The sequence below is a fragment of the Haemorhous mexicanus genome, chromosome 23, assembly GCF_027477595.1.
Source record: "Haemorhous mexicanus isolate bHaeMex1 chromosome 23, bHaeMex1.pri, whole genome shotgun sequence".
Classification (NCBI taxonomy): Eukaryota; Metazoa; Chordata; class Aves; order Passeriformes; family Fringillidae; genus Haemorhous; species Haemorhous mexicanus.
The window spans coordinates 7,845,145-7,870,602 of NC_082363.1; the positions used below are offsets into that span (position 1 = coordinate 7,845,145).

Here is a 25,458-nt window from a genome sequence, read left to right on the forward strand (position 1 = left end):
CAGCACATGTATCACTGATGGGATGGTGGCCTCTGCTGAAGGAGATACAAAGTCAGTCCTCCAACTCCTAAAAGAACAAACTGGGAGTTTTGCTTTATGGCAGGTTTAATTCTGTGTCCAGATCTGGCTTTGTAACTTGCATTTGTCTCATGCTTGGGCCTACTTGAGCAAAGGAAATAAAGCATTGCTTCCAAAAATGTCTTGATTCTTAAAGAAAAGAAGGCTTGAAGATGAGCAGTACTTTCTTTGAGCTGGAGTCCAAATTGCAAAATGAGTTTTGGGCTGCAAGTAATGTGTTGCTGTTGTTTTTGTTTTAGAACTCTGTTTTAGTGCATTGCACTTCGGTTTTGTGCATATCAAGCAGAATGAGTTCTTAGATATCCTCAGAAAGGCTTGGGCTCTGGTGGACATGCATGCTTGGGAAAAGCCTCTCCATTCCCTAGGAACAGGTGAGGCAGACAGAGCTGGGGTGGGTGTGGGAGGAGACCAGAGCAATCCCATCTCCTGTCCCTGGCCTGGAGGATTGTGCTGCCTCTGTGAAATCACCACGCGTGCTGACACGAGACTAAAACTCCTGCTGCTTGAGGCCTTAATGCTGAACACTAAAATGCTTGTGCCAACTTATTTCAGCTTAAAACTCAGAAAAGAGCTCTCTGTAAATGCCTGGGTGGTGCTGGTGAGCAGTAGGTTGCCATCAGTCTGTCTTACCCCACTGTTTTAGTGCAGCACTAGAAGAACAACCCTGCCTTTTCTGCTGTATGGTTTGACAGAGCAGAAAAGGACAGTCAGTGTCAGAATGGAGTCCAGTCTGCTTCAAGGAAACAGCTTTTTTCCTGGTTTTTAGGAGGATATTTAAGAATTTGATATGAATTGCAGTACAGTGCTTCATCTGATAAGGGAAGCAGTGTGAGAACTGTGGATCTCCTTGCACTATTCAGAAATGCACACAACTCTCACTCCAAATCCTGTGTTAGTGGAGTTAATGAACAGTGAGACAGCTGCTTCCATTGATGTCTGTGTGAAAAGGCTTTCAGGGAAATGGAAATGTGGCATCCCTGGTGGAAGTGCTCTTTTACTAAGTTCAGTTGCCTTTGCCAAGTGCCTTGACAGCTGGCTTGGATCCACCTGTGCCTTTGGGATGGCTTCTCTAGGACTCCCTGGCACACTGGATTTGGGGCTGGGATTAAATGCACACCACTTATGCTCCTCACTCAGATTGACTCCAACATCCTTCCTCAAGCATTCTGAATTTTAGGATCTGTCAAATTAGAGGATGCTATTTTTATCAGTACATTCAGCATAGTTTCAGTATCTTCCTCACTGTGTCCTTTACATGTTGAAATTTGCTTTTGTTGAAATTTTTCTTGGATACTTCCCATTAAATCTCTTCAGGAGCTGCCACATGAGAAATCTATGCTGTGTAACTATTTGTACTGTAAAGAAAGCAGTGAGCTGCCTTTAAATGGGATTTTCAGATCTGTCTGTTGTTTTGGATTGTCTTAAGAGCAAGTATCTGCCTTGTGAAAAGCAGAACTGGTTTGTATTGTAACAAGTGCTCTTTCAATAAACTATGAAATACTCTTGTAAGTGTCAGACTTGTATCAGTGAAATGGAGATGAAACTTGACTGCAGGCTTGTCCTGCTTTTATTTTTTATCTCGGGGTTGGGCTTATTCCAGCAGAGTTGTAAAGGTTTCTTTAATTGTTCCACAGTCTGATTCTTGTAAGTTCATCCACCCTGGTGTTTCTACTGTTATGTGGAAAGCAGCAAAGCAGGCTTGTGTCCCTCTCAGACAGCTTATTTAAATTCAGTATAAAAGAAAAGAAGAGCTTTTTGTAGCACAAGGAACTATAAACCATTCCCATCTTCAGTGCTGTCCCATTGTACCATCCTGTGTGCTGTTTATCTAAATTCTGGAAGAAAACACAAAGCTGGCTGGTCTCCCTTTATTTGCTCATTGAAGGTAAAAGAAATGGACTTTTCTGTGCACCTCGACTCCAGAGGGGAATCACACATGGCAGTGCCTTGGCAGACATCACAGCTCAGTTGTTGTGGTGCAGTGTTCTGCTTTTACTGGTCCAGTCTGGTCTTAAAAAGCCTTGTCTAGTTTGGGTGTATGGAGTGGGGGTTTTGGGGTCTTTTCTGTTTCCCCCAACCCCCCATTCCCTCTCCAGATTTTCAGTTTCTCCAAAAGAATCTGGAAAGATTCTACTAAAATGCTACTTGAAGAGCTTTCCATTTCTACAGTTTAGCTGCTCAAAATGACATTATTGACTTCAGACTACAGGAAAATAAAATATTTTGCCTTTCCTTCCAAGTGAGAGAAGCTTATTAGTGCCACTTTGCATCTCCCCAGCTTTATCTCATTTTCAAATGTAATAGCATTATCTGCATGGAATGGGGGGAATAGATCCAAAAAAGTGTCTTTATGTTAGGAAAAAATCAGGATTATGCTGGGCATTTCAGAAGAGTAGATAAGTCTGATACTTCAGGAGAAGTCTCATGGATTCTAGAATAGATTTTTGGTGAATCTAAGAATTTCAGGATGAATATCGAGAGGATTTGTATTTGTTTTGTTTGCAGTACTTAGGTGCTGGGCTGAGGTTACTTCCTGTGTAAGTAAGTAGCCAACTTAGGGTGAATGGAGCAGAAGCAAATGAAGAAGGAGCATTTTAGCCAAATTAAATATTTAAGAGGAAATTAGACTCTTATTTGGAAAGGAGATACACCTCCAGAACATTCTTTCAGGTTCATAAGTAATATTTTCTGAAAATAGCACTAACAAATGGTTGCTGTGCCCTTAGAAAGTGCAGGATTTTGAATACCACGAATTCAATATCCCTGAGATTCCCTGAATTTCTTATGGCTTTCCTGTGATGCCTGCATTTTAATTTTCTAAAGCCTTTCTGGCTGAAGCTGACACCATCGTATTGTGGATAAGTGATGCAGCTCTTTAGGTGGGATGCTTAAGTGGGATGGGAGGAAAATGTAAAGCTTTTATTCTGTAGCTCTTGGACTTAAATACCTATTATTATAAACTGGGCATTGGAGAAGAATTTTAGGATTTGGCACTGTGGAAGAGAGAAGGTTGGAATACAAGATGAGTGCCTTCAAGAATTCTTAAGAACTCAGCAACACCCTTAGTGAATTGTTGTTGTAACTCTTGTATAAAAATCTTGAGAAACCAGTTAATTTGTGTAATAATATACCAAAGGTTTATCTTAAAAAAATAAAATACCCTAGTGGGATAGGCTTTGAGACCAAGAGCACTGTGACAGAGGCTGTTCTAATTTGTATTTGTTTTGCCAGCAAATAATAAAAGGCTCATTAGTTTTAAGTAGCATTTGTTTCAAGGCACGATAAGGTCTGAACAGGAAGAAAATGCTGTTGTACCAGAAGCTATTGCTGAAGTGTGCCTCGTGGGGAAGCCACTGCACAGACTTCTCTGCCAGGGCCGTGGTGGTATTTTATCTTCTGATGTCTTAAATACACATGTGAGAGAGTGGTACTTGCATGCCATGGGGAAAATCTAATTGAAAACAAAGTGCTTCCCCCACTAATATTTGAAATTTTTTTTTAATATAAAAAAGGCAAATTAGTGGTGCTGTTAATCCTTCTGTTTGAGAAAATTAAGGTGAATAAGCCTCCCCTTTAAAATTTATTTTTGCATTTTTCTCTATTTCTGCCTCTTTCCTACCTCTCTGAAAGCAGCAGCCAGCCTCCAAATAAATCCCCTTCTACCTGTCTTTAGCAAAAACCCCACAAAAGAACATCCTAAAGCTTTCCCTCTTCTGGACACTGTGTACATGTAAATGTGGTGATTTTAGAGACCAGCTCTTCTGTCCTGTGTTGGCCTCTGTGTTCTCTTTCCAGGGGAGATTGCCCCAGTGCAGCGCTGCTGTGTGACCTGGGAGCGCTCGGAGTGTCTGTGGATGTGATCTGTGTCTGCCACTCTGAGCTCTTTGTGTCTCTCAGCTTCCTCCCTGCTCTTGTCTGTCCTCCTACACAGCGTCTCCTCTCTCCCCACAGGACTATGAGAGCAAGCTGCAGGCCCTCCAGAAGCAGGTAGAGACACGGTCCTTGGCAGCTGAAACAACAGAGGAGGAGGAGGAGGAGGAGGAAGAAGGTGAGTTTGAAGCTAAAAATAATTTGGATATAACCAAGTCTAAAGGAACAGCTTCTGTATCATCTCTTGTAATAGAAAACTTGCTTTGGGAAGCTGCAAAACACTGCAAGTTCTTGATCTGTAATCCTCTCAGCACCAAGATTTCAAATACCCATTTATAGAACACACTCCACATGAACTGTAGACATACTTCTTCAGATACTAGTGCACAAACTAGATGAGTTTTACTCCAGGCTTGGATTTGGTGCTCTTGAAGGAATCTCTTCCTGGCACTAACAGAGCTCAGATGTCTTAAAACAAAATAACACTCTTGCCTTTGTTTCTTTGTTTTGGTCTGGAACTTTTCTTTCCTCCTTGCTAGGAATTCTTAGAATGCTGTGACATGTCTGTATAACTCCATTTCTGGACAGGAGATAATCTGTTATTCTCATTATACTTGCTGTCATTCCACTCTTTCAGCATTTGGCTTTAATAGTTGCCAAATAACTTAAAATAATAGGAGCAGAAAAAAAAAAATTGTTTCCTCTGTTCCAAATCTCATTTACATGATCATTAATCTCTACTGCTAATGTTGAGGAAGTTTGAGTCCAGTTTTTCCATTATGAATAATGAAAACGTAGAGTTTTGATTTCTGCTCTTCCAGAAAATGTGTTGAGATCTTGATGGCACAGTCAGCAGGAGTATTGGATACTGCATGCAATGGTTTTGAGAGGAGGCTGTGTTGTTTCATTCCTCTGTTTCTTTGCTCTTTCCAGTGCCCTGGACACGCCATGAGTATGAACTTGCCCAGTGGGCTTTCAGGAAGTGGAAATTCCACCAGTTCACTTCACTGAGGGACCAGCTCTGGGGGAATGCAGTATATCTGAAGGAAGCCAATGCAATCAGTGTAGAGTTAAAGAAAAAGGTAGGGACATGCAGAGCCAGTTTTTGAATTTTCTGACCCATCAGTTTTGATTGTATAATCCTGCTGTAAATGCTCTGAGTTTCTTGGAGTCTTTAAAATTGTATCTCTTGCTTTTTAATTTGGGCTGTAGAAGGGTTCAGAAAATTGTGAGTCTTTGATTCTGGCTTCTGTGTGAGTGAAGGTCCCATCTGTCTGCAGAGGACCAAAGTGCTGTGTCTCTGGCATGCAGGTGCAGTTCCAGTTTGTCCTGCTCACGGACACGCTGTACTCGCCCCTGCCCCCGGAGCTCTTGCCCGCCGAGCCGGAGAAGGGCCGGGACCGGCGGCCGTTCCCCCGCACCGTGGTGGCTGTGGAGGTGCAGGACCTGAAGAACGGAGCCACTCATTACTGGTCCTTAGAAAAACTCAAGTATGTCCATAGTATCAGAGAACGAAATTCCCTATGTCCAAGGAACTTCACTCAAAAATTTCTTCCCTTGCTGTTCCTTATCGGTTTCTGTTTTTTCTCTGTGTCCTCCCAAACCTTCTAGACAGTGTGGGAAGTTCTAAATACCAGCTTTTCAGATTGTTTGAACAGGTGCACTTTTCTCCAGCTTCTAACCTTAGCTTCACATCTAATTTTTGTAATTTGAGGTTAGACTTTTATCTTTTGAATGTAATAAGACTCATCACAGCTCATCTCCGTGCCTTACTTTTTCAGTCACTTCCACTGTAAAAATTTCCTTGCCACCTGCTTTATATAACCTGGCAGTATATGACATAATTTATGATAAAAATCTTCAATAAAGAAGATTTTATTTCTATGGAAGCTACACAAAGTCTGTCACAAATTCTGACTGCAATCTGAATTATTTTCATCACATGTAAATGACATTTCTTTTCCCCATTCTCTAAATATTGACTGAAGGACTTTTTTCCTACTAATAATTTCTAGACAAAGGATCTTGCAGTGTGAAACACTTGTTTTGTTCAATAAAATAAGTGGATAATTAGAGTCTATAATGGAATTGGTTCACTTTTGAATCAAAATGCCAACATTTCTGGAGTGGAATGCAAAGAACTGCCAAAATTACTCAGTAACATGGTCTGATAAAAAATTGAAGCAAAAAATATGCCAGAATTAGATGTGAAAGAGGAATATTTAGAAGTGGATTGAAATCCAAGACTTATGTAAGCTTCTGCAGTGACCTTGCCTTGTGCTTAGAGGGCTTAGCTGACAACCAGACTCTCTAACATTTTGGGGAATTAGTGAAGCACCAAACTTGGGGCACGGCCTCCTCTCTGCTTAGGTGTAACTTGGTACAGGGGATGGCAGTGGGGTGCGCACCTCCGTGTGTTCTCTGCCTCCTGGACCCCCTCTCTGAGCTCTTTGCTGCTGCTGTCTGTGCAGGCAGAGGCTGGAGCTGATGCGGGAGATGTACGACCGGGCGGGGGAGGTGGCCTCCGGCAGCCAGGACGAGCCCGAGGGCTCCATGACGGGCAGCGACCCCTTCTACGACCGCTTCCACTGGTTCAAGCTCGTGGGCAGGTACGGACAGCGCCGCGTGCTGCTGCACTGCCAGCTCTGGCTCCTCGTGCCGTGGTCAGCAAACCGTGTGGCCTCTGGGCCAGCCGGGTCTTGTCTTTCAGGGATTTGGAACAGACTTTAAAGACAGTTAAGAGTAGAAAATGCTCTTTAGAATGTTGCCAGTTCAGGTGTCTAGTAGTAGAATGTGCTTTGAGTGAGCATTTAGTAAGTTACAAAATTATTTTAAAATAATATAACCGGCTAAGTTCCATCTCAAGTCACTGGAGCAGAGCTGTGAGAATACAAAGAATGCTGGAAAAGTGGTCCAGAGTCTCTCAAATGTGTGGTCCAAATAGTTTGGTCATACTGTGGGGAAGTGTCTGATGGGATTCTTTAATATTTCCTGCTGTCGGCCGCACCTTTACAATATTTTTATTTGCAGAACTGCTGTGTTGGAAATAAGAAGTGTAGCTTTGTTACATGGATGTCCTCTCAAGTTCCATATGCTCAGCCATGTTTCTATTCCTTTTTCATTTGCTTCCTGCTCCGTTCAAGGACACTTTTTTCCCTGACTTTGTTGGCAGCCCCCTCCCTCCCGTTTCCTCGCAGTGCAGGTGGTTTGAAGCCGTTGCTCGTTGTTGAGGGGTCTCTGTGCTGATGGCAGCAAGGAGCTGCTGATGAGTTCTGTGTGCTGACCCTGTTAATCGGTGTCCGTTCGCTGATGTGCAGCTCCCCCATATTCCATGGCTGCGTCAACGAGCGCCTGGCCGATCGCACGCCCTCCCCCACTTTCTCCACGGCCGACTCCGACATCACTGAACTGGCAGATGAGCAGCAGGATGAGATGGAGGACTTTGATGATGAGGCCTTTGTGGATGACACTGGCTCCGACGTTGGGACTGAGGAGGGATCAGACCTCTTCAATGATGGGCGCGACCCGTTTTACGACCGATCCCCTTGGTTCATTTTAGTGGGAAGGTTGGTGAGGTTACTCTGAGAATGGCCAAAAGGGACCAGCTCTTGCTGCAGGCTGCTATGGCTTTGCCTTGTGCTACACAGAGGGTCAGTCTAGCCAAAATATCCATGTCCATAAATTGGCATTGCCAGAGAATGAGTGTAGTTCAACATTAGGTCTTAAATTCCTGTGTCTGGAGCCACGAAGACCTAAGTAGAAATTGAGACAATAACCCTTAGATGCGACAGTGTGAGTAAACCTAGGTAACTGTTGCAGCTTGGAATGAATGGGGGTTTGTATACCGACTTTAAACCTTTATAGAATTCCCTGTTTAGCCATTACAGGTTCACTGAGACAGAATTGTAGCATGTTATTTTCTTCCATGGAAGAGAATCTGACTGTGGTGGGAAGTCTTTCAGTCCAAACCCAGAAATCTGTTGTTTTTGAAAACAGGTTTAATATTCACTGCATACAAAAAGATGGCATGTGGAGAAAGAAGAATGGTCCTTTCTGGATGAGGAAAAGAGTATTCTCTGAGATGATTTGGCTTCTCAGATTGTGCTTGACTCTCTGTAGCCAGTATTACACAGTGAAAAGTCATCAACATTGAAATTCACTGTCTCTGTTTATCAGCACTTTCCCCAGGCACTTTCCCCAGGCACTGTGCTTGAATTCCTGGAACAGGTTTGCTTGGTGTATTTTAGAAAATTACTGCGCTTTCCAGAACAGAAAGAATTAGGGCATTACCAGACCTCAGTCTGTGATGTAGACCCTTAAGGACAGCAGGTTGCATTAAAGAAGTGTAATTCTTCACACTGGTTCTTCAGTAAATGTCTCACTAGCACATGTTTCTCATTACAAGAAATAGAAACATTTTTATTTAGTGGCTTGACTCCTCTCTCTGCTGCTTCCCTCTCCCCTGATGATGCTTTTGTGCTTCCTTGCTTACCCTGTAAGCCAACATCCTCATTAAGGTTCTTGCCACAGGTGTGGTACAAAAAAAGGCTTTGTGGCCAGCAGAAGGGGGGAACAAAGAAACAGGGCCCAGACTTGGCTTTATCCTTCTCTGTGAGTGTAAGCAGGAAAGGCTTCAGGGTCAAGATGGTGGGCTCTTCATGCAGTTTCCTCAAATGCAGAACGTTTGTTTGCATAATTTATGAAAAGGAGAGATTGAGTTTGCTGGTCTTTATCAAGCTTTGAATTCAGTGTAGTGTGTTTGTCTAACCTCAGGCATTGTCAGCAGTGAAACTTGGAACTTCTTTGATCCTGTTTTTTAAACAAAAATTGCTAAAGTTGCAAGAGATTGTGTTAATCCTCTCTGGTCTCTGAATCTGTGCCCTTACGTGCAATGCTTGGTACCACGTTTTACAAACTCTGATTCTGTGGTTCAGGTGGGGAGGCAGTTTGGGAAAGCCATCTGTGCTGCTCTGGGCTGGCTGTCAGCTCCTTTGAGCCCAGGGTGCCCCGTGTGCCCCTGGAGCCTGGGAAAGAGCTGAGCTGTTCATGCTCACTCACAGAGGGCTCAGGAAGCACAGCACGAGCTGAGCAGATACAGTGTGGAATGAGAACACTTGTGCTTCCTGGCAGGCACACAGATTAGATTCCCTGCTTTGTGGGGAGTTCTGAGCTGTGTCTGTGGGCACGTGAAGCTGCCTGCAGCGCTCTGGGCACCGGCCTGCATGGTGTGAGCTGCATGTACAGAGCTGTGAATGTCTTGAGGGGTGGAACTTAGTTCCTATTATGAGGCTAGAGAGTGACTTTTCGTCAGTTGTTGGTTTTTATTGTTTCTGTTCCTGTTGTTCTCTTGTGCCCATTCTGTTGGCAGAGGCTGTTAGACTGTCCAGCACCACTGAGTGGGAGCTGTTGTGAGTCCTCTGTATCCTCCAGTGTGAGAGTTCTGCTTTTGAACAGTGGCTTACAAGCAGCAGGGGAGTCCATCTCCATAGGTATTGTCTGGGGCACAAGGCAGCGTTCAGTTTGTGACAAAACCAGAATTCCTTATCACTTCCAAGTGTGTACTGCTTGATACATTATAGAATGTGAAGGAGAAATAAAACGATTTTTAGTATTTTTGGGGGGTTGTCAGCAATAACAAGTGCAGATCATGAAGGAGAGGAGGAGGAGAAATGGAGCATGTAGTTATTGAACTCCCTGGCCATCACAGTTACTTTCTTTTCTCTCTCTGTGCTATGACTGTCTTTTATTTGTAACTCTTAAAGAAAACAAAAAGAGCTGGTCCCTTTAGCCATTTTTCCTGGCATGCTGGGTTTCTTCTAGATTGACTCTATTTAATGGTGTGACATATCAAGCATTTGCTTTGTTTTTAAGGGAGGTGGGAGAGGACTATGGGATATTTTATGTAAATCCTAATGTGTTTATTTTAAAAATATCTGCCATCATTTTGAGTTCTGTTGGTTTTGTTTCGGTTTTTTAAAAAATTGTGTTTGTTAAATTTAATTTCTAGTTTTGTTGTGAGTATGCCATTTTACCTCACCAATCTTTCTGCTAATCCAGCTCCCCTCTTTCAGTCTGCTGGGCTAAGTGCAGGGGGACTCTTAGGGGCTCTCTGGGGAGTGGGAGTCCTCACGGATGTGGGAAGAGGAGGAGGATCACCTTAAGGTTTCATCCACTCCTAACCTGGCACTGTCTCATGATGAAGCAGCTGTAGTGCTGCATAACCCAGCTCTGTTTTGGTGCAGCACGTGTGCAGTTGCTCTCCACTCTACAGAAGAGATGCAGCATTTTCATCAGCAAACAGGAAGCTTTAAACTTTTTTGCATAATGTGCTTTTTTTCCTCTAAGTTAAAATTATTCCAGTGAACAAGGTGACTGGATGGAAGCAAACTGGGGGAGAAGAGAAATGCATTTTTTTCCTTGGGATGGCCACATGGTAGGGGTTAATCCAGCTGAATGCTTTGGCTGTCACATGTTGAGCAGCACCTTCAGAACTTTTGCCCTGCAAATAAAGATGTATTTTTTTATTCATGCAGGTGATGTTTTCACTTTCCTTTCGTTTGGCTTTGAAGGGAGAAGGCTTCTGCAATGCCTGACTCTTTTTAGTTAGTGAGACTCCTACTGTGCACATCAGTGCAAAGACTCCTTGGCTTCTGTTCTGTTGGGCAATGTCTGTTCTCCCTGGCTTGAAATGTGCTTTTCAAACTGGGTGTGTTTTTCGTGTTGAGCACAGAGCCACATACCTTTTGGAACTCCATCCCTGATCCAATCCAAGTGAACCATTCCAGTTTCAGGGACTGTGGTTGGATGCTAGTTCCTCAGATGTGCATCACCTGAAATTCCAAAGCTAAAAATGAAAATTCTAGAGGGAAAAAATTAAATTTAACTTTTTTCATTTTGTTACTTGACATTTACTCACTTTTCCCTTCCCCTGCTGTATGAGTGCTTACCTCACTTTGAAGCAGACTGAAAAGGAATTAAATCCTAATCTTAGTGAAGTGTTATGTTGCAGTTGTTTTTTTTTGTTGTTGTTGTTGTATGGTTTTCTTCATTTTATGTTTTGCTACTTTATAGCTGTATTAATCATCCTCTTCTCTGTTGCATTTTGTCACCACATTTTTTTAGTAGCATTATTTTTGTGTCCTTGGTTCATGACTGACACCTGTTAGACTTTCTTGTCATTTCAAAAGAGTTCATTCGTCCTTGGAAGGGGCATGTGAACCCAAGGAGCAACACTTCTCTTTTGTCATGCAGGACTTTTCATAGGAATGTTAAACAATAACAGTTATAAATTACAGGAATGAATTATTCATAATACTAAAGACTGATAAAAAGAACTGTAAGGAAGAAGTTAGTAAAACAAATTACTGTTGTTTAATATAATGTGCATAAATTCATTAAAATTGCATTATTAGTCCCTTTAAATTTACTAACTGGTAAAAGTATTGGTTAAAGTTCTGTGCATCTCAGTACTTTTCTGAACTCTGAAACAGCTCATTTAATAAATGAAACCTTCCATATTTTCCCCTTATTGAGAGCTGTTCTTTAGCTGACTTGTTGAGTTTATCAACATTTAATGTCTTGCTCAAGCTAATCCCACTGAAGTCTGATGCTTTAGAAACTACTGCGATTCATTGCAGAAACATAAAATAACTAAATAACTTTAGTCTGACTTTTAATTAAAATATATACAATTAAATTGCTTACCTTACTGCTCCAAAACAGACCCTGCTTGTATATAACTTACAAGTTAGTGCAGGGCAGGATCGTCCCCTCTGGGGCCTAAATGCTGTTTTTCCTTTTGGAAACTGTAATTTCTAAGTGGTTGCTCTAGAGTAGTGCTGTCATGTCTTATTTGTTATGTTTTGTTTTTTCAAAGAAATAAATCAAATGTTCCTAAAGAGATTTACCTGTGAAGACTTTCAGTCTTCCACTATCTGTGCAAGCAGGGAATCTTCCAAGAAACCTAAGTGATGACTTATGGTTTATTGTGGGTTTCTGGTTACTCTGCACGCAGTGTTATCAAAGGAACATAGAAGAGAGAAAACATTCAGGCAGTCTGTTTTTAAAAGAGTGGGTTTATATGTTCAGTAAAAAATTGAGGCTGTGTGAGCACAGTAGATCAATTCCTTTTTAATTTATCATTTCCAACTACCTCATTCTTTATCATCAGTAGTTCCCTGATGGATTCTGCCTGCTTGCTAACAGCTCCATTCACAACTTCAGTGCATCTCTGGTTACCTTCCATGCAGCCATCCGCTCTCCCCGAGTCTGTAACTCATTCCTGGGAGCCCTGGGTCCCTCTGAGCTCTGACTGAGAGCCTCTGGGGGCTGCACTGGGCTTGGCCAGAGCTCTGTGTGGGCAGGATGGACCCAGGACCTCCTGCAGGTCTAGGAGATGCAGTGGCTGAGATCTGACTGTTCCAGAGCTGAGCAAAGCTGCGGTGGGGTTTGGCACACCTTTCCTAATGCTGGCTGTGTTTCTCTCCTCCTGTCACCAGAGCCTTCGTGTACCTGAGCAACCTGCTGTACCCAGTGCCCCTGATCCACAGGGTGGCCGTGGTCAGCGAGAAGGGGGAAGTGCGCGGCTTCCTGCGCGTGGCTGTGCAGGCCATAGCAGGTGAGACACTGCGGCCCTGGAGGGCCAGGCTGCCAAACCAGAGCCTTCTCCTGGTACTCAAACCTGAGTAACCTTCGTGTTGCAAAGAACACTGCTCTCTCTTGGTATTGAAATGATTTCATTCGTTGTTTCACCATAGGGGCTGAGCATGGATAAGTCTTGAAATAATGCTACTGAACCAAAGATCTTAAATTAGGATGATGTCATCAACTGAAGGTTATACCTGGCAACTAATACAACACTGCTTTTTAGGACAGTGGAGGATTTAACTACTGTCCTTAAGTCTGAAAACGAAAACCAAAGGAAAGCTTTTTCTCTCTGGCACCCAGTATGAACAGTGCAGAAGGGTACCTGGTTTGATAGTTTCGGTGACCTGCATTAAAGTTAAATGTACCAAGTTTTAGCTGTGCTCGAGCTATCCCTTCAGATAATGTTCAGAAATGTGCTCCTCTGAGGCCTGGGGAGAGCACTTGAAGAAGTTCCTGAACTGATGGTTTTCAGAGTGGTGTAAACAGAAATCAACAGCAGTTTCCCCTTTCATTGCCTCACTAAAAACGTGGAGACTAGGAGCTGCTTTAACACAGTGTTTAATCACCAGGAATTCTTTTCAGAAGAGAGGAGTAGATATCCGGGGTGGTAGCAGCCTCACCCAGTGCTGAGCTGCCACGGTGTGCGTGCCAGAGTTTTCTGCAGGTCACTGCTCAGCCCCTGGTGTTTCAGAATGCTCAGTGTGAGCTGGGCTGCTTGGCAGGGCCATGCCTTAGCCATGCTGGTGGGAGCACAGATCCTTCCCATCATTTGCCCTTTCCAGCAGTGGCCAAATGCCAGCAGTTCTTGCTTCTTTAGGTAGGGTAACCCTGGAAGCTTCACTCTCCATGGGAACATATAATTAAACTCAGACTCTGAAGATGTATAAGAATCACCCTGGCAGGGATTAAAACAAGTGAATTAAAATCTGGTTTAATGTGTACAGAAGTCTAGTTTGGTTTGGTCTCCTTAGCATTGACTGAATATTTCCAAATAAATATTTATCCATCCAAATGAACTGAATACACCAGGGCTAGCAGAAACTGAACTGGGGAGATCTCTTAAAAAAGGGCCATGGCATTGTTTGATCCCTAAGCAAAGTGTTGGAGCACATTCTGAATCTTGGGATTTCTGCTGTGACTATGCATTCACTGTGAAAACCCCCTGGCATTTAACCAGGCTCTGTTGTTGTTGCTCTTTGAGAAGAGGAGGAGGTGAAATGAGCAGATTGTATGGACAGATCCATCTTTCAGACTTCCAGCAAGTCCTGGTGGAGCTGAGTTCATGGCTACAGAATTTCAGATGTTAGTTTACCTTAGTATAATAATCAGAAGTAAATAAATAATGAAAATTAGTACTAAAGTTGGTTTGCACTTAAAATTCTCTGAAGTTAAGTATTTTCAGAATGAAACTTGAGAGCTTGTCTTGTTTTCCCACACCCAAGTTCCTGATGGATAGGTTTCTGGCATGATCTTTTCCAGCACTTACTCCATGACTCTTCTGCTTTCTGTTTTGGTTTCCATTATAATGAAAATTTCCATTTGGGTCGCTCTGTGGGGTCTCCCTTCCCCTCCCCATCATTTATTTATCTATCTTCTTTTTTCACTGTGTTTTTTTTAGCTGATGAAGAAGCCCCAGATTATGGATCTGGTATTCGACAGTCTGGAACAGCTAAAATTTCATTTGACAATGAGTATTTTGATAAGGTAAGAATTCTTAAAATTGATTTAGGTGTCTTTGAGTGTAGTAGCTTGTGCTTCTAAATAAAGAACTCATGTTGTAGGGAAAGAAGGGGATGGCAAACTCAGAAAGTGCAGAAGTCTGTTACAAGCCACTTTTATATTTAATTTTCAGAGTGATTTTTCTTCAGTTGCAATGACTCGGTCTGGACTGTCACTGGAGGAGTTAAGGATTGTGGAGGGGCAGGGACAGAATTCAGAGGTTACCACTCCTCCAGAGGAGATCAACAGAATGAATGAGCTGGGTAAGCAAGAAATATGTGGTGTTTGGAGAACTTCTGGGAAATTTGTGACACTTTCAGTCAGTCATAGAAAGGAGTTCTGAGTGTCCTTTAAGAGTGTCATGGTTAGGGAGAGGTGTTACCAGGGGGTTGAACGTGAGAGATTCATTTGAAGAACAGCGCTGAAAAACTTCCCAGATATTTGGATCTTTTGGTTATCAGTAAATTATTTGGGTTTAAAAGGGAAAAAAATGTGATGGGACTAAACTGTCTCCTGAAGAACTATTTCAATAAAAGAAAGAAGAAAAAAAAAAAGAAAAAAAATCTTTCATGTGAGATGTTTTTTTTCTCCCTAAGACTTGAAGTCAGCCACTTTGGATGGAAAGATGACTATGGAAGGATTCACTGAGGAAATTGGTGATCACCTGAAGCTGGGCAGTGTGTTTACCTTCCGTGTGACAGTGCTTCAGGCCAGTGGCATCCTGCCCGAATACGCAGATATTTTCTGCCAGTTCAAGTAAGAATGTGTTTTTACTTGCATTAGGCAATTAATAGTATAGAGATACAATGAGATAACGATAGAGAGAGCAAAGAACAGTGGGCAGTGGAACTCTGAGAACTTTTCAGATGGGTGGAGGTGTTGTACAGCAGAGAAAAGCACCTTACTGGAGTTCTTGGTCCTCACTTTCTCTTAAGCAGATGTTAAGGATTAAAGTTTTGCAGAAAGGAATTAGGAATCAAAGTGGACTCATAAGTTACTTGTTTATAGATTTCTTAAGCCTTTAAGCTTTTAATGTGAAAAATTCAATACTAGATTGTACATACACCCATTTGAGTGAAAGCTGCATGACCCTGCATGAGGAAATCAGTACCTCTCAAGGGATAGTGGTCTCAGGCTTGGGCTCTTAAGGAAGAGAATAAAAAGGAGTATAAAGACATAAAACAAGTACCACAGTTGTGGTCCCACAAGACTATGGTATGCCCAGCTTTAGGCCATCACTCAACTGCTTCTAAAGTTCAGCAGAATACATTTCTGTCAGGGTTTTAGGATTTCCTTTCAGGGTTGGATTCAGAGCACAGCAATCTTCATTAAACCATTCTGTGGTGGCTGATTTTTGGTTTATTTTTTAAAGCTTTTTGCATCGACATGATGAAGCTTTCTCAACAGAACCTCTCAAAAACAATGGCCGAGGGACTCCCCTTGGGTTTTACCATGTTCAGAATGTAAGTAAAGCTTTCCATGAGCAGTAACTTCCTCTGTCAGCACTGAGAGTTGTGTGTGTCCTTCAAGGCAGGCAGAATTATTAGGAATAGATAGTACTAGGTGTGATCAGGTGAATGATGTAATCCCCATCACAAAACAAAACACAGAATGATTCTTGGTGGCAAATTTAACTCTTCTTTCACCTCTACTTCCTGCCATTGAATTCTGTGTTTCCTTTCCAGGATGAAAACAGTCTAGAGTTCAGGAAATTAAATATACATGTGAATAGCAGTGCTCATGATCTCAGATGAGCTGGATATATCTATTTTTATGAACTGTGTAATGCTTTGGTTACATATAGCCTCCTCTTCTTCTACTTGAAATGCCTGATACTGAGGCTTTCATTTTCTTCTTTCTTGGAGAGTAGAATTAATGCCTAAACCACAAGAGAATGCAGTGAGTGACACTAAGTGATATGAAAAATACAGACTCCTAAACAGATTTCCTCTTTTCAATGTCTCTTTTTCTTTCCTTACTCTTGAAATAGATTGCTGTGGAAGTGACAGAATCGTTTGTAGAGTACATCAAAACAAAGCCTATTGTCTTTGAAGTCTTTGGACATTATCAGCAGCATCCTCTCCACCTGCAAGGACAGGATCTCAACAGGTATTGGTCACTAGCCTGGCACAAAGGCACTTTGGGATCATGCTCAGGTTATGCAGTTTTTGTACTCCTGAAATTGTGCACCACAGCCCCACAAGCAGAGTTCCTGATGGAGGTGAAAGTGCTGGCAGAGGCCAGTTTACTCAGTGGAGTGACTGATGGAATTGTTCTGCCCTGTCAAACATGGAAAGCTGGCTGTTCTGCCAGTCCACCCTAAGAACCCCCTGGTGACTGGAGCACTGCACTGGGAATACTGGGAACTTCAGCAGTGATCTGTGAGCTCGGGGAAAATCTCAACAGTGCTCCTAGGATAGGTTAAGCTAGGATAGAAAAAGAGCATAGGTTAGTCTGAGAAGTGTGCTGAGCCCCCTTGTTTTCCTGACAGGATATTTACCTGTCTTTGTAGAGTTGTGAGGATATTTTTAGAGACAATAATAGGTGTGTGTATACAAAGATGCATGTGTGTGCATTTGTGTATATTTCTTACGTTTAACTGCCTTTGTATTGATAACTCTTCATTTCTCTTTAGCCCTCCACAGCCTTCTCGAAGATTCTTTCCTCCCCCTATGCCACTGTCAAAGCCAGGTGAGAACAGCTCTCTAATCCTGCACATCACAGGTCTGCTGCTGCAGATGGAGGTTGTAGTGTATTCCTGAGGTATCCAGGACACCGAGGAATGTAAATGGAACGAGTGCTACAGGAGGCACTGAATGTCTTTGCTGGCTCTCTGCCCCCTCTATGTTTTATTTTCATTCCTTCTCGACCTCCTCTGCAGGAAGTGCTGCTTAGTTCATTAGGGGGTAGAATTCCATTCCTGAGGCATTGACCATATTCCATGAGATCTGGCTAGGGCTCTTCCCGTGCTTGCTGAGCACTTAACTGACTGGAAATTTGCTTATTCATTAATTGCTTAATCTTTTTGCTCTCTCATGTTCTCGTTTAGTGAGTGAGTCTTGTTGAAATGATTCTTGGTTTTCTTTGCTTAATTGGAATAATGCATGCTGAACTTTTTTGTGATTTTTTTTCCATTTCACCTTTAATTTCCTCCTTCTTCCTCTTTCTCTCACCTGCATATTTCTACCATCCTTTGTCTGTGTGTGTTGCATTCCCTCTGCAGACCATGAAAGGAAAATTGAGTTGATTAGGTACCTTATGTCTGGCTATGTAAACGTGCATGTGCTGAACACGCTGTCCGAGCATGCCAACGTGCTGGCCTCCTCTGCCGTGGCTGCTTTCCAGGATGGAGCTGACCAGCTGCCACCTTTTCTCTTTCTGCCTGTTCCCAGTTGTCAGACTGAGCGGGCTCCTAAACGAGATGGTTAGTAGCCAGACTTGGTCTGTGATAGATGTAGAAGTAGTTCCAGAATGTGCTTCCAAATTCCTTTTCCCTTCATCATGTAGTAGTATTAGGAGTAGAAGCTGCCATGGTTGTGCTCATGGAAGGATGATGCTGTGCTGTAATTTAGGGCTCTTTTAGAGAGTACCATAGAGACAGTCTGTAGACTCCAGTGTGCTGGGAGTCACAGATTTTTGTGTGTCACTGCATCTGTTCCCTGAAACTTCCAGGACCTCTGATTTTTCCTGTGTTCTGCATAGAGTTTTGTGATATTGGGATGAGAGATGCATATGGAAACACAGGCAGGTATAGAGGTATATTATGTTCTGAATAGATTTCCTTTTCACTCATCTTCCTTTCCTGCCATTAACAGTGCTGTTCCTCACTTCCATTTGTATTCTAACTCAAAAAAAAAAAAGTCATGCTGATTAATAGTTGCACCAGAGCAAGTCTGTGAGAACATCTAGAATCAGGCTTTCATGTTTAGTTAGATGTGTCTTTCTGTTGTTTTTCTCTTCTGATGCTTTTGAATTGCTCTGCTTGGCAATAACCTTGAGTGACTTGTGTGTTTGATGTTCCTCTGGCTGGAGTGAGTTCATGTGCAGCTGCATGAGATGATTGGGTATGAGAGAGTTACTACTCTGAGTGATGTATGGGAAGGTAAACGATGAACCTCAAGCTCGCTGCCTCCCAGGGTGGAGCTGTGCTGGGAATAACTGATTCCTGTAAAATCTGTCCCTCTGAGGCAGCTGCTGTTTTACCCAGAAAAGAAACAGATCTCAAAAGAGAGCACCTAGGCACTCCTGTAAGGACCTGTTTTATCTGGGGGTTGTTATGTCCTTCCAGTGCACAGGAAGTTAAGTCATGATAGAAGCCAAAGGATACAGAGATGTAAAGGTGGGAGAACCTAAAGAATACCTGAGCAAGGGGGGATGGGGTCTTGAGAGGCAGAAGGGAGAATAATTATTTAGCTTAATAAAAGCAGTGAGGTTAGTATGTGAAAGGAGAAAAAATGGAAGATCAAAGTTACAAAAATCCCAGTCAGAGTGTAGGAACGAAGCTTTTAAAATGTTCCCATTTATAAAAATGTAATGAGTGAACAGATACAAGAAAGCATGTAATGGTAACTAAAAGGTATGATGTGTGAGGGAGTATTAGGTTATTTCTAGAATTTAAGCTGTCTCATTATTTTTTTTTAACATGGTTTATCCCTACATTTGAATGAAAGGAATTAGAGGGGATCTGGCTGGTTATACTCACTAATACCAAGAGATAAGGAGCCCAGAAAAATACTTAGTCAGGATTAGGGCTCTGGAATAAGTCTTGTTCTGCCTTTTTACATATACAACATCTTAATAAAGTGATGCAGGGGTCTGGCAGTTTGTAACATGAAGAAATGAAGACCAAAGTTTTATGTTCTATTATTTTCCTCTTGTGTGGGGAAGGTGAAATGTACTTTATGGGGTAGTAATGCTGCAGATGAACAGACCTCAGCAATTCTAAATCACCAGCTGTCAAGGCATAAACCAACTGATGCACATTTGAGGAAACTTCTCCGTGGATCTAGAGGAACTGTGTATTTTTCCAGGCTCTTTGGATGCACTTTTGTTCCATTATTTAACTTCAAAAATTTTTTCTATTCTAGTAACCTAGATTTAAAAAACACTTAGAGAAATAATGATTGCTGTAAGCACATAATTTTCATGGTAAAAGCTGTGGTCTGCCTACGTACACAGAATATGTAGGACCTCTGAAATGGCACGTTTCTGTGAGTCCTGAATAAGCTTTACTTGTTCAGTCTTTGTAAAACACTCTTCTTTTCTTCATTCTTTGTTTTTTTTCTTTCTTTTAAGTGCCAGCTACAAAGCTGAATACTGTGAGCAAGCCCAGCTTGGGCCAGAGTGTGAGCAAATACGACCTCCTGGTGTGGTTTGAGATCAGTGAACTGGAGCCAACAGGGGAGTAAGTCCTATATTAATATTGTGATTTATTTTGTGTTTCAAGAACGGTGGTTTATGAGATTTCTGGGGTTTTCCCCTTTGTTCTGTTCAGACCAGGCTGATGTTTAGCAGTCACCATGGTAGGGGCCTGGCTGGTTTGTAGTGATGGGTGTCCAATCTGCTGGCAGTAGTTGTCCCCATTAGAAGGGACTGAAGTGATAGAATGACTTTCTTTCACACTTGGAGGGGTCTTTCCGTGGTGAAGTTCCAGGCACAGGCACCAGGAAACCTTCCCTGTGTAGGCCATGAGTTTGGATTCTTTGGGACATGGGAGACTTTACTCCAGTCACATAGCAGCCTCTGTTCAGTGTTCATCTCTGTAGAAAGGTTTTCCCCTGACAGGTCTTCAGGGGTTATATTGAGGAGTTCCACAATTTTCCATTAGTACTGGAAGTACAGTGGGTGATCCTTCCAGGATTCACTGATCTCTAATGCCAGAAGGAGCCTGTTTGGAGAGTGGGCAGCAAGGCACACTCTTGTGTCTCCAGCTGCTGCAAGGAGGGGAAACTGCTGGCAGCAGAAGCTGCTGTGCAGGTACATCTTTGGTTCCCTGTCTCACACAGGTACATCCCTGCTATTGTGGATCACACCGGGGGCCTGCCCTGCCAGGGGACCTTTCTGCTGCACCAGGTACTGATGGAAGCTGTGGAACAGCAGGTGTATCTCTGCAGGGAGGGAGGGGATGCTGCTGCCTGGGCTTTGCACCTCCTTTCCCACACAGCTGTGCAGTGACAGGCAGGATCTCCCAGTCTGTGCTTGCTCTGCTGGCTTTGGGCTGGGAGGAGGTTGTGTGGCCCCCAGGGTATTGCTGTTCCTGTTGCTTATCAGTGAGCATCCCACTTAAGAAAGAGGAAAGCCTTTTAAAAAGCAGGAACCTCTGGGACCAGATTTGTGCCTTCAGTGTTCTCCAGCATCTCTAAGGACACAGAAGGATCATGTGGACTCAAATTCCATTTGCTCTCTCTCACTGCTTGTGGTTATGACACATAATCTATGAAGTGAATGTATTTCAGTGCATCTTAAATTCCTTTTATAATCCTGAGTAATATTTTGTCTCTAGCTAGATCATAAAGATAATCCCAGTTAAATATGGTTTATAGGTTTAAAGTTATATTTTTCCTACTCTGTTTTTGTGGAGTGAGGAAGGGGAAGCATTTAATTTCTTTTACATGCAAGAATATAACATCCCCTTGAAGTGAATTTGAAGGCCCTGAAACAAAGAGTTGCTTGTTCAGTTACAGATGATATCTAATGATATTATTTAAATCACTTAAATGATATTAATGATATTATTTAAATGATATTATTTCCTTCACTTTTGCAGTACAAGTGCACAATAGATGATGTGTGTGTGTGAACACTTCAGCAGTGTTTTGTTTCTGAACTCCACAGGGAATCCAGCGGAGAATCACAGTCACCATTATCCATGAGAAGGGCAGTGAGCTGCACTGGAAGGATGTGCGAGAGCTGGTGGTTGGTGAGTAAATGGTTTTGTGTCTTGCTGTGTAAGGAAGACAAACTGTTACTGGTAATTTCTCTTTGGATCAGATTCTGTCATTTTTATGAGCACTGCCTGTAGGAGGAGAATGTTGAAAAAGATCCAGAGGGAAAGCTTAAGGTTTGCAACTTCCATTGAAAGTTGTATTTGGGAAAACAAATTCCTTCTGTGTTGCAGATTGAATTTTAATTGATTCCTCCTCCTCCTCCTTCCCTTTTTAGGGCGTATAAGAAATAAAGCAGAGGTAGATGAAGCTGCTGTGGATGCCATTCTGTCTTTGAATATTATCTCTGCAAAATACCTGAAATCCTCTCACAGCTCCAACAGGTAAGTGAATGAAGTGAGCCCTCCAGCAGGAATCTGAAATTTATTAGACCTCTGGTGTATTGGCAGGATGTTTGGAAAGCTGGGAATGTTGCTAATTATTAAATGTAGAATTCCATGGGCACAGAACACACAGGTAGAGAACGAACATCACTGTAAAATCTTGATCCATGGGAAGGGCTTGCTGACAATGCATCTGAATTACCTTCTGTGTGTATGGGCCATAAAGAGCAGGTGAAAGGAACAGGAAGGGGGCCTCAGGACTTAACCCAAAACTTCTAAACGGACGTCAAGGTTTGGTGCTAGAATACAGCATTGAAGTACAAGGACAGTTTTGGGAGGCACATCTGTAGATGTGTACATGTTATTCCTAGAGCAAGCATGTGACAATTTAAGCCAGAGCCACGATTTGTAAATTCAACTTCGTAATTTACAGATGTGTGACAAGTTGAGTCCAGCTCCTTGTCCCTGCAGTGTGGTAGCAGCAGGGCCCCTTTCTGAGGGGTTTGTGGCTCTGTGTGTCCCTCATTTCTCTGAGGCTCAGACTCCACATTGTTCTGCTTCAGTGTCTGCAACCAAGTGCAGCAAGGCAGAGGGGGGCATTGGGCACAGCCTCTCCCTGCTCTGACAGCAGAGTCACTTGGCTGCTCCCTGGCTCTGTTCAGCTGGTGCAAAGGAGGAATATCCCTGGAATGGGGCTCTGAGTGGCTTTTTCCAGAGGAGAGGAAGGTTTGAGTCCATCTTTGCTGCACCTGCTGATTGCTGGAGGTGGGATCCTTCCAAGCACTGGAATTCTTCCTTCTCTCTTAGAGGCCTGGACTTGGAACACCTGCGGCATTAAAGTGGATTTGGGATGCTGCTCCTGCCTGTGGGCTCTCTGCCACCTGGTGTCTGTAAAGCAGGCAGGGGCTGGGGGGTTGGCAGTTACTGCCTTCCACTGAGAAGTGGGTACTTTAGTGTGTTTGAGTTAATGGATCAATATAACTGGAAAACAGGGAGAGTGTTGCTGGTTTCCTGTCTGATACTATTGGATTTGCAGTTGGAAAGCCCTGTGCTTTCTGTTTTGTTTCAGTAAATTCCTCTGTATCTCTAGTTTTCTATAAGATGGGCAGCTTGGGTGAAGGATGTTGGCCATCTCGTCCCAAAATGCCAAGGTTTAAGTTGTGGGATGAGTGCATGGCAGCATGGTGGAAGGGAATTGAGGCCCTGGTAAGGGATATGTCTTAATGTTTGCTCATTGTCTGCAGACTTGTTTGCTGCTTTCTGTGGGGTTTTTTCACTTTGTTTTGTTTCTTAGTCCACTTGTTCTGTTCCTCTCAGCTGTTGCTTTTCTGTTCTGCTTTTGGCTGCACTAACTGAAGCTCTTTCTATGTTTTTACAGGCTCTTTCTTGATAAGGATATGCCTAGGTATTTTCTGTTTGCTTCCTCTGTACATAAAGATTCTTGAAAATAGAATGCTTTATGTCCCATTTATATTGCTGCCACTTCCCTCAGCTTTTACTGAATTCTGTTAGCACACCTCTTAGCTCTTCCAGATGTAGTCTGCCCTTCCCTCTTCCCTCTTCCCTCTTCCTCCTCCTCCTCTGTGTCAGAGGCTTATTCAGGCACAGTTCACTGGGGGACTTGTGAAGGTGAACTTTCCTTCTCATGTGAGAGTAGGAGGATTTCCTTTGTGCAGTCTTTCTGATTCTCTTGGTGTGCTATCAAATACAGATCCTTTTTGTAGTCCTTGCTATTTTCTTCCCTTGTTCCATTTCAAATAACTAAATTTGGAATTTCTCACTGTCTCTGGCTCTGCAACACTGCTTGTTTGAAGGACCAAGCCAAGGACTGAATTATGAGGTTACTTGAATTGCTTTGATCAAATAGCAGTGGCTGCCAGGTGACTGCTCTTCAGCCTCTGTTCTGGGGCTGGATTTGCATATGAAATTTAACCGTGTGGTTGCCACTCCTTAGTTTAGCAGCTGGCAGAGGAGCCAGACATGTAGTGGATGCCCAGGCTGGATTCCTGTCTCATTTTCCCAGTGGGATCCCAGCCCAGCATGGCAGCTGCACGGTCTGGGGCACTTTGCACTCAGCTTTCTGTGCTGTGCCTCTGGAAAAGAGAAGACAGAGTCTTCAGTGCTCCCAGTTCACCCCCTTTCACTAATGCTAAGATTCACTTGAGAAGCAGTTTTAACTACACATTTAACCTGTCTGTCCCCTATTCCATGCTTTGTGTGTTCCGTGCTCCCTTTTCCTCCATGTGCTGTTTGGCTGTGCTGAAAGGACTTTGCTCACTGCTGTTTTTTGTCTTGCTCTATAGCTATAGCAGCAAATTCTGGTTTGGGCAGGCAAAGCTGTATATATTTACCTTCCTGGCTAGAAAAGATCCCCTAAAATAATTGCCTCGAAGCTGTGCTTTACTTTGTCTTGGTGTTTGTCCAAACATCATTTTGCTCCAGAGGGTGGTAGTATTTCTGCACTGAGGAGCATTTACACCTGCGTTCTCTCTCTGGGAGGAGAAACCTTGTTTGGCAAATGGTGCAGAACTGATGCCGGGGCTGCATACAGTGCTTTTTTTCTTGTTTCTTCTACCTCCACCCTGCTGTTTGTCCTTTGTCTTTAATTTCATCTTCTATTTTCCCGAGTTGGGAATTAGTACAGAAACTCTTCAGATACTTATTAAAAAAAAAACCAAATGTACATGAAGCGCTTTCTTGCTTTTAGTACTACGTCATTTGGACTCAAAATGGATAAAAATAGCAAGAGGATTTGGTAGGGAAATTATATAGAGGTGATGAAGAATTAATACCTTCTGTTTCTGTCACCAATGTGGAAAGGTGTGCTGAGTTCCTGAATAGTGGCATAGGTCTTCTTTCCAAAGGGACCTTCCTCAAATCAGTTGCTGCCTTTGAGAAAGGAGAAAGCTCATTTCCCAAGCTCCTGCTAGAGAGGGGAGAGTATAACAATGCCTTTGCATGTGGTGGTTGAGCTGTGCTGTGTGTGATGCTGTCTCTCACTTTTTACTTGAACCTTCTGGATTGCTAGGGTAGACCTGTGGGAGCTTTCAGCTCCTCTCTTTCTTTGTCCCAGACTGAGGAAACGTCTTACAGAAGTCCTAAAATATGGTGTAGAAAGAATCTTCCCATGCACTTTTAAGATCCAGCTGGGCTGAATTTCAGCAGTAGAAATTAATTCTCTGTGTTTAGAAACAACAGTTCAGTGTTGACTTCCCTGTAGAGCTTTTGTTTTCTGCATTCCCTCTTTTCTCTTTTAGACGAGTATTCTCCATAACAGGCCCTGGTCTTTGCGCCACACTGTTTGAGGTAGAAGTAAATGGTCTTGGAAATAAAGAGAAGGTTTTTGCTTCAAGTATATGTTATCCACATGACTGGAGGATGATATCAGAAAGAGATGCTTTACACTGAGTGATGAGAGGGCTGCAGAGGAACTCTTACTATTGACCTTTGACTGTACTTCTTTCCAGGACTTTCTATCGGTTCGAGGCAGTTTGGGATAGTTCCTTGCACAACTCCCTCCTCCTCAATCGAGTGACACCATATGGAGAGAAGATCTACATGACCCTTTCTGCCTACCTGGAGGTGAGACACCAGGGCCTTCCTGCTGCCTATAAACTGAGACAGGACAGAGTGTACCCAAGAGAAATAGATTCAAAAGTAGTTTGAATCCTGAAGCCAGTAAGAGTGTTTATTCATTTCCTGAGAACAAGGTGGAAAAAATGTACTCATAGTTAACATCTTGATGTCAAGATATCACTGCCTTGCAACACAAGAGATACTAGTGGTCTTGCCTTTTTGTGCCTTGTTTTATCTATCTTTGTATCTGAAAATCCACTGGAATCAGTGAATATTGCTGTGTAAGTACTGGTGTTACAAAC

The 25,458-nt window shown here is 42.8% G+C and overlaps 1 protein-coding gene across 5 annotated transcripts in view; it reads left to right on the plus strand.

Moving 5' to 3' along the window:
- KIF1B (kinesin family member 1B) overlaps positions 1-25,458 on the plus strand; it is a 78,385-nt gene that overhangs the window by 42,165 nt on the left and 10,762 nt on the right. For 3 of the 5 annotated variants that reach the window (XM_059866862.1, XM_059866863.1, XM_059866864.1), the window contains 17 exons: positions 4,030-4,126; positions 4,882-5,030; positions 5,260-5,438; positions 6,420-6,557; positions 7,266-7,514; positions 12,447-12,565; positions 14,213-14,298; positions 14,447-14,576; positions 14,910-15,069; positions 15,686-15,776; positions 16,304-16,422; positions 16,949-17,004; positions 19,609-19,717; positions 20,319-20,385; positions 21,148-21,232; positions 21,475-21,580; positions 25,048-25,162. In XM_059866862.1, the coding sequence (XP_059722845.1) occupies positions 4,030-4,126; positions 4,882-5,030; positions 5,260-5,438; positions 6,420-6,557; positions 7,266-7,514; positions 12,447-12,565; positions 14,213-14,298; positions 14,447-14,576; positions 14,910-15,069; positions 15,686-15,776; positions 16,304-16,422; positions 16,949-17,004; positions 19,609-19,717; positions 20,319-20,385; positions 21,148-21,232; positions 21,475-21,580; positions 25,048-25,162 (2,055 nt within the window). The remainder of the gene's footprint in view (positions 1-4,029; positions 4,127-4,881; positions 5,031-5,259; positions 5,439-6,419; positions 6,558-7,265; positions 7,515-12,446; positions 12,566-14,212; positions 14,299-14,446; positions 14,577-14,909; positions 15,070-15,685; positions 15,777-16,303; positions 16,423-16,948; positions 17,005-19,608; positions 19,718-20,318; positions 20,386-21,147; positions 21,233-21,474; positions 21,581-25,047; positions 25,163-25,458) is intronic. The other 2 variants (XM_059866865.1, XM_059866866.1) reach the window with 1 other exon arrangement.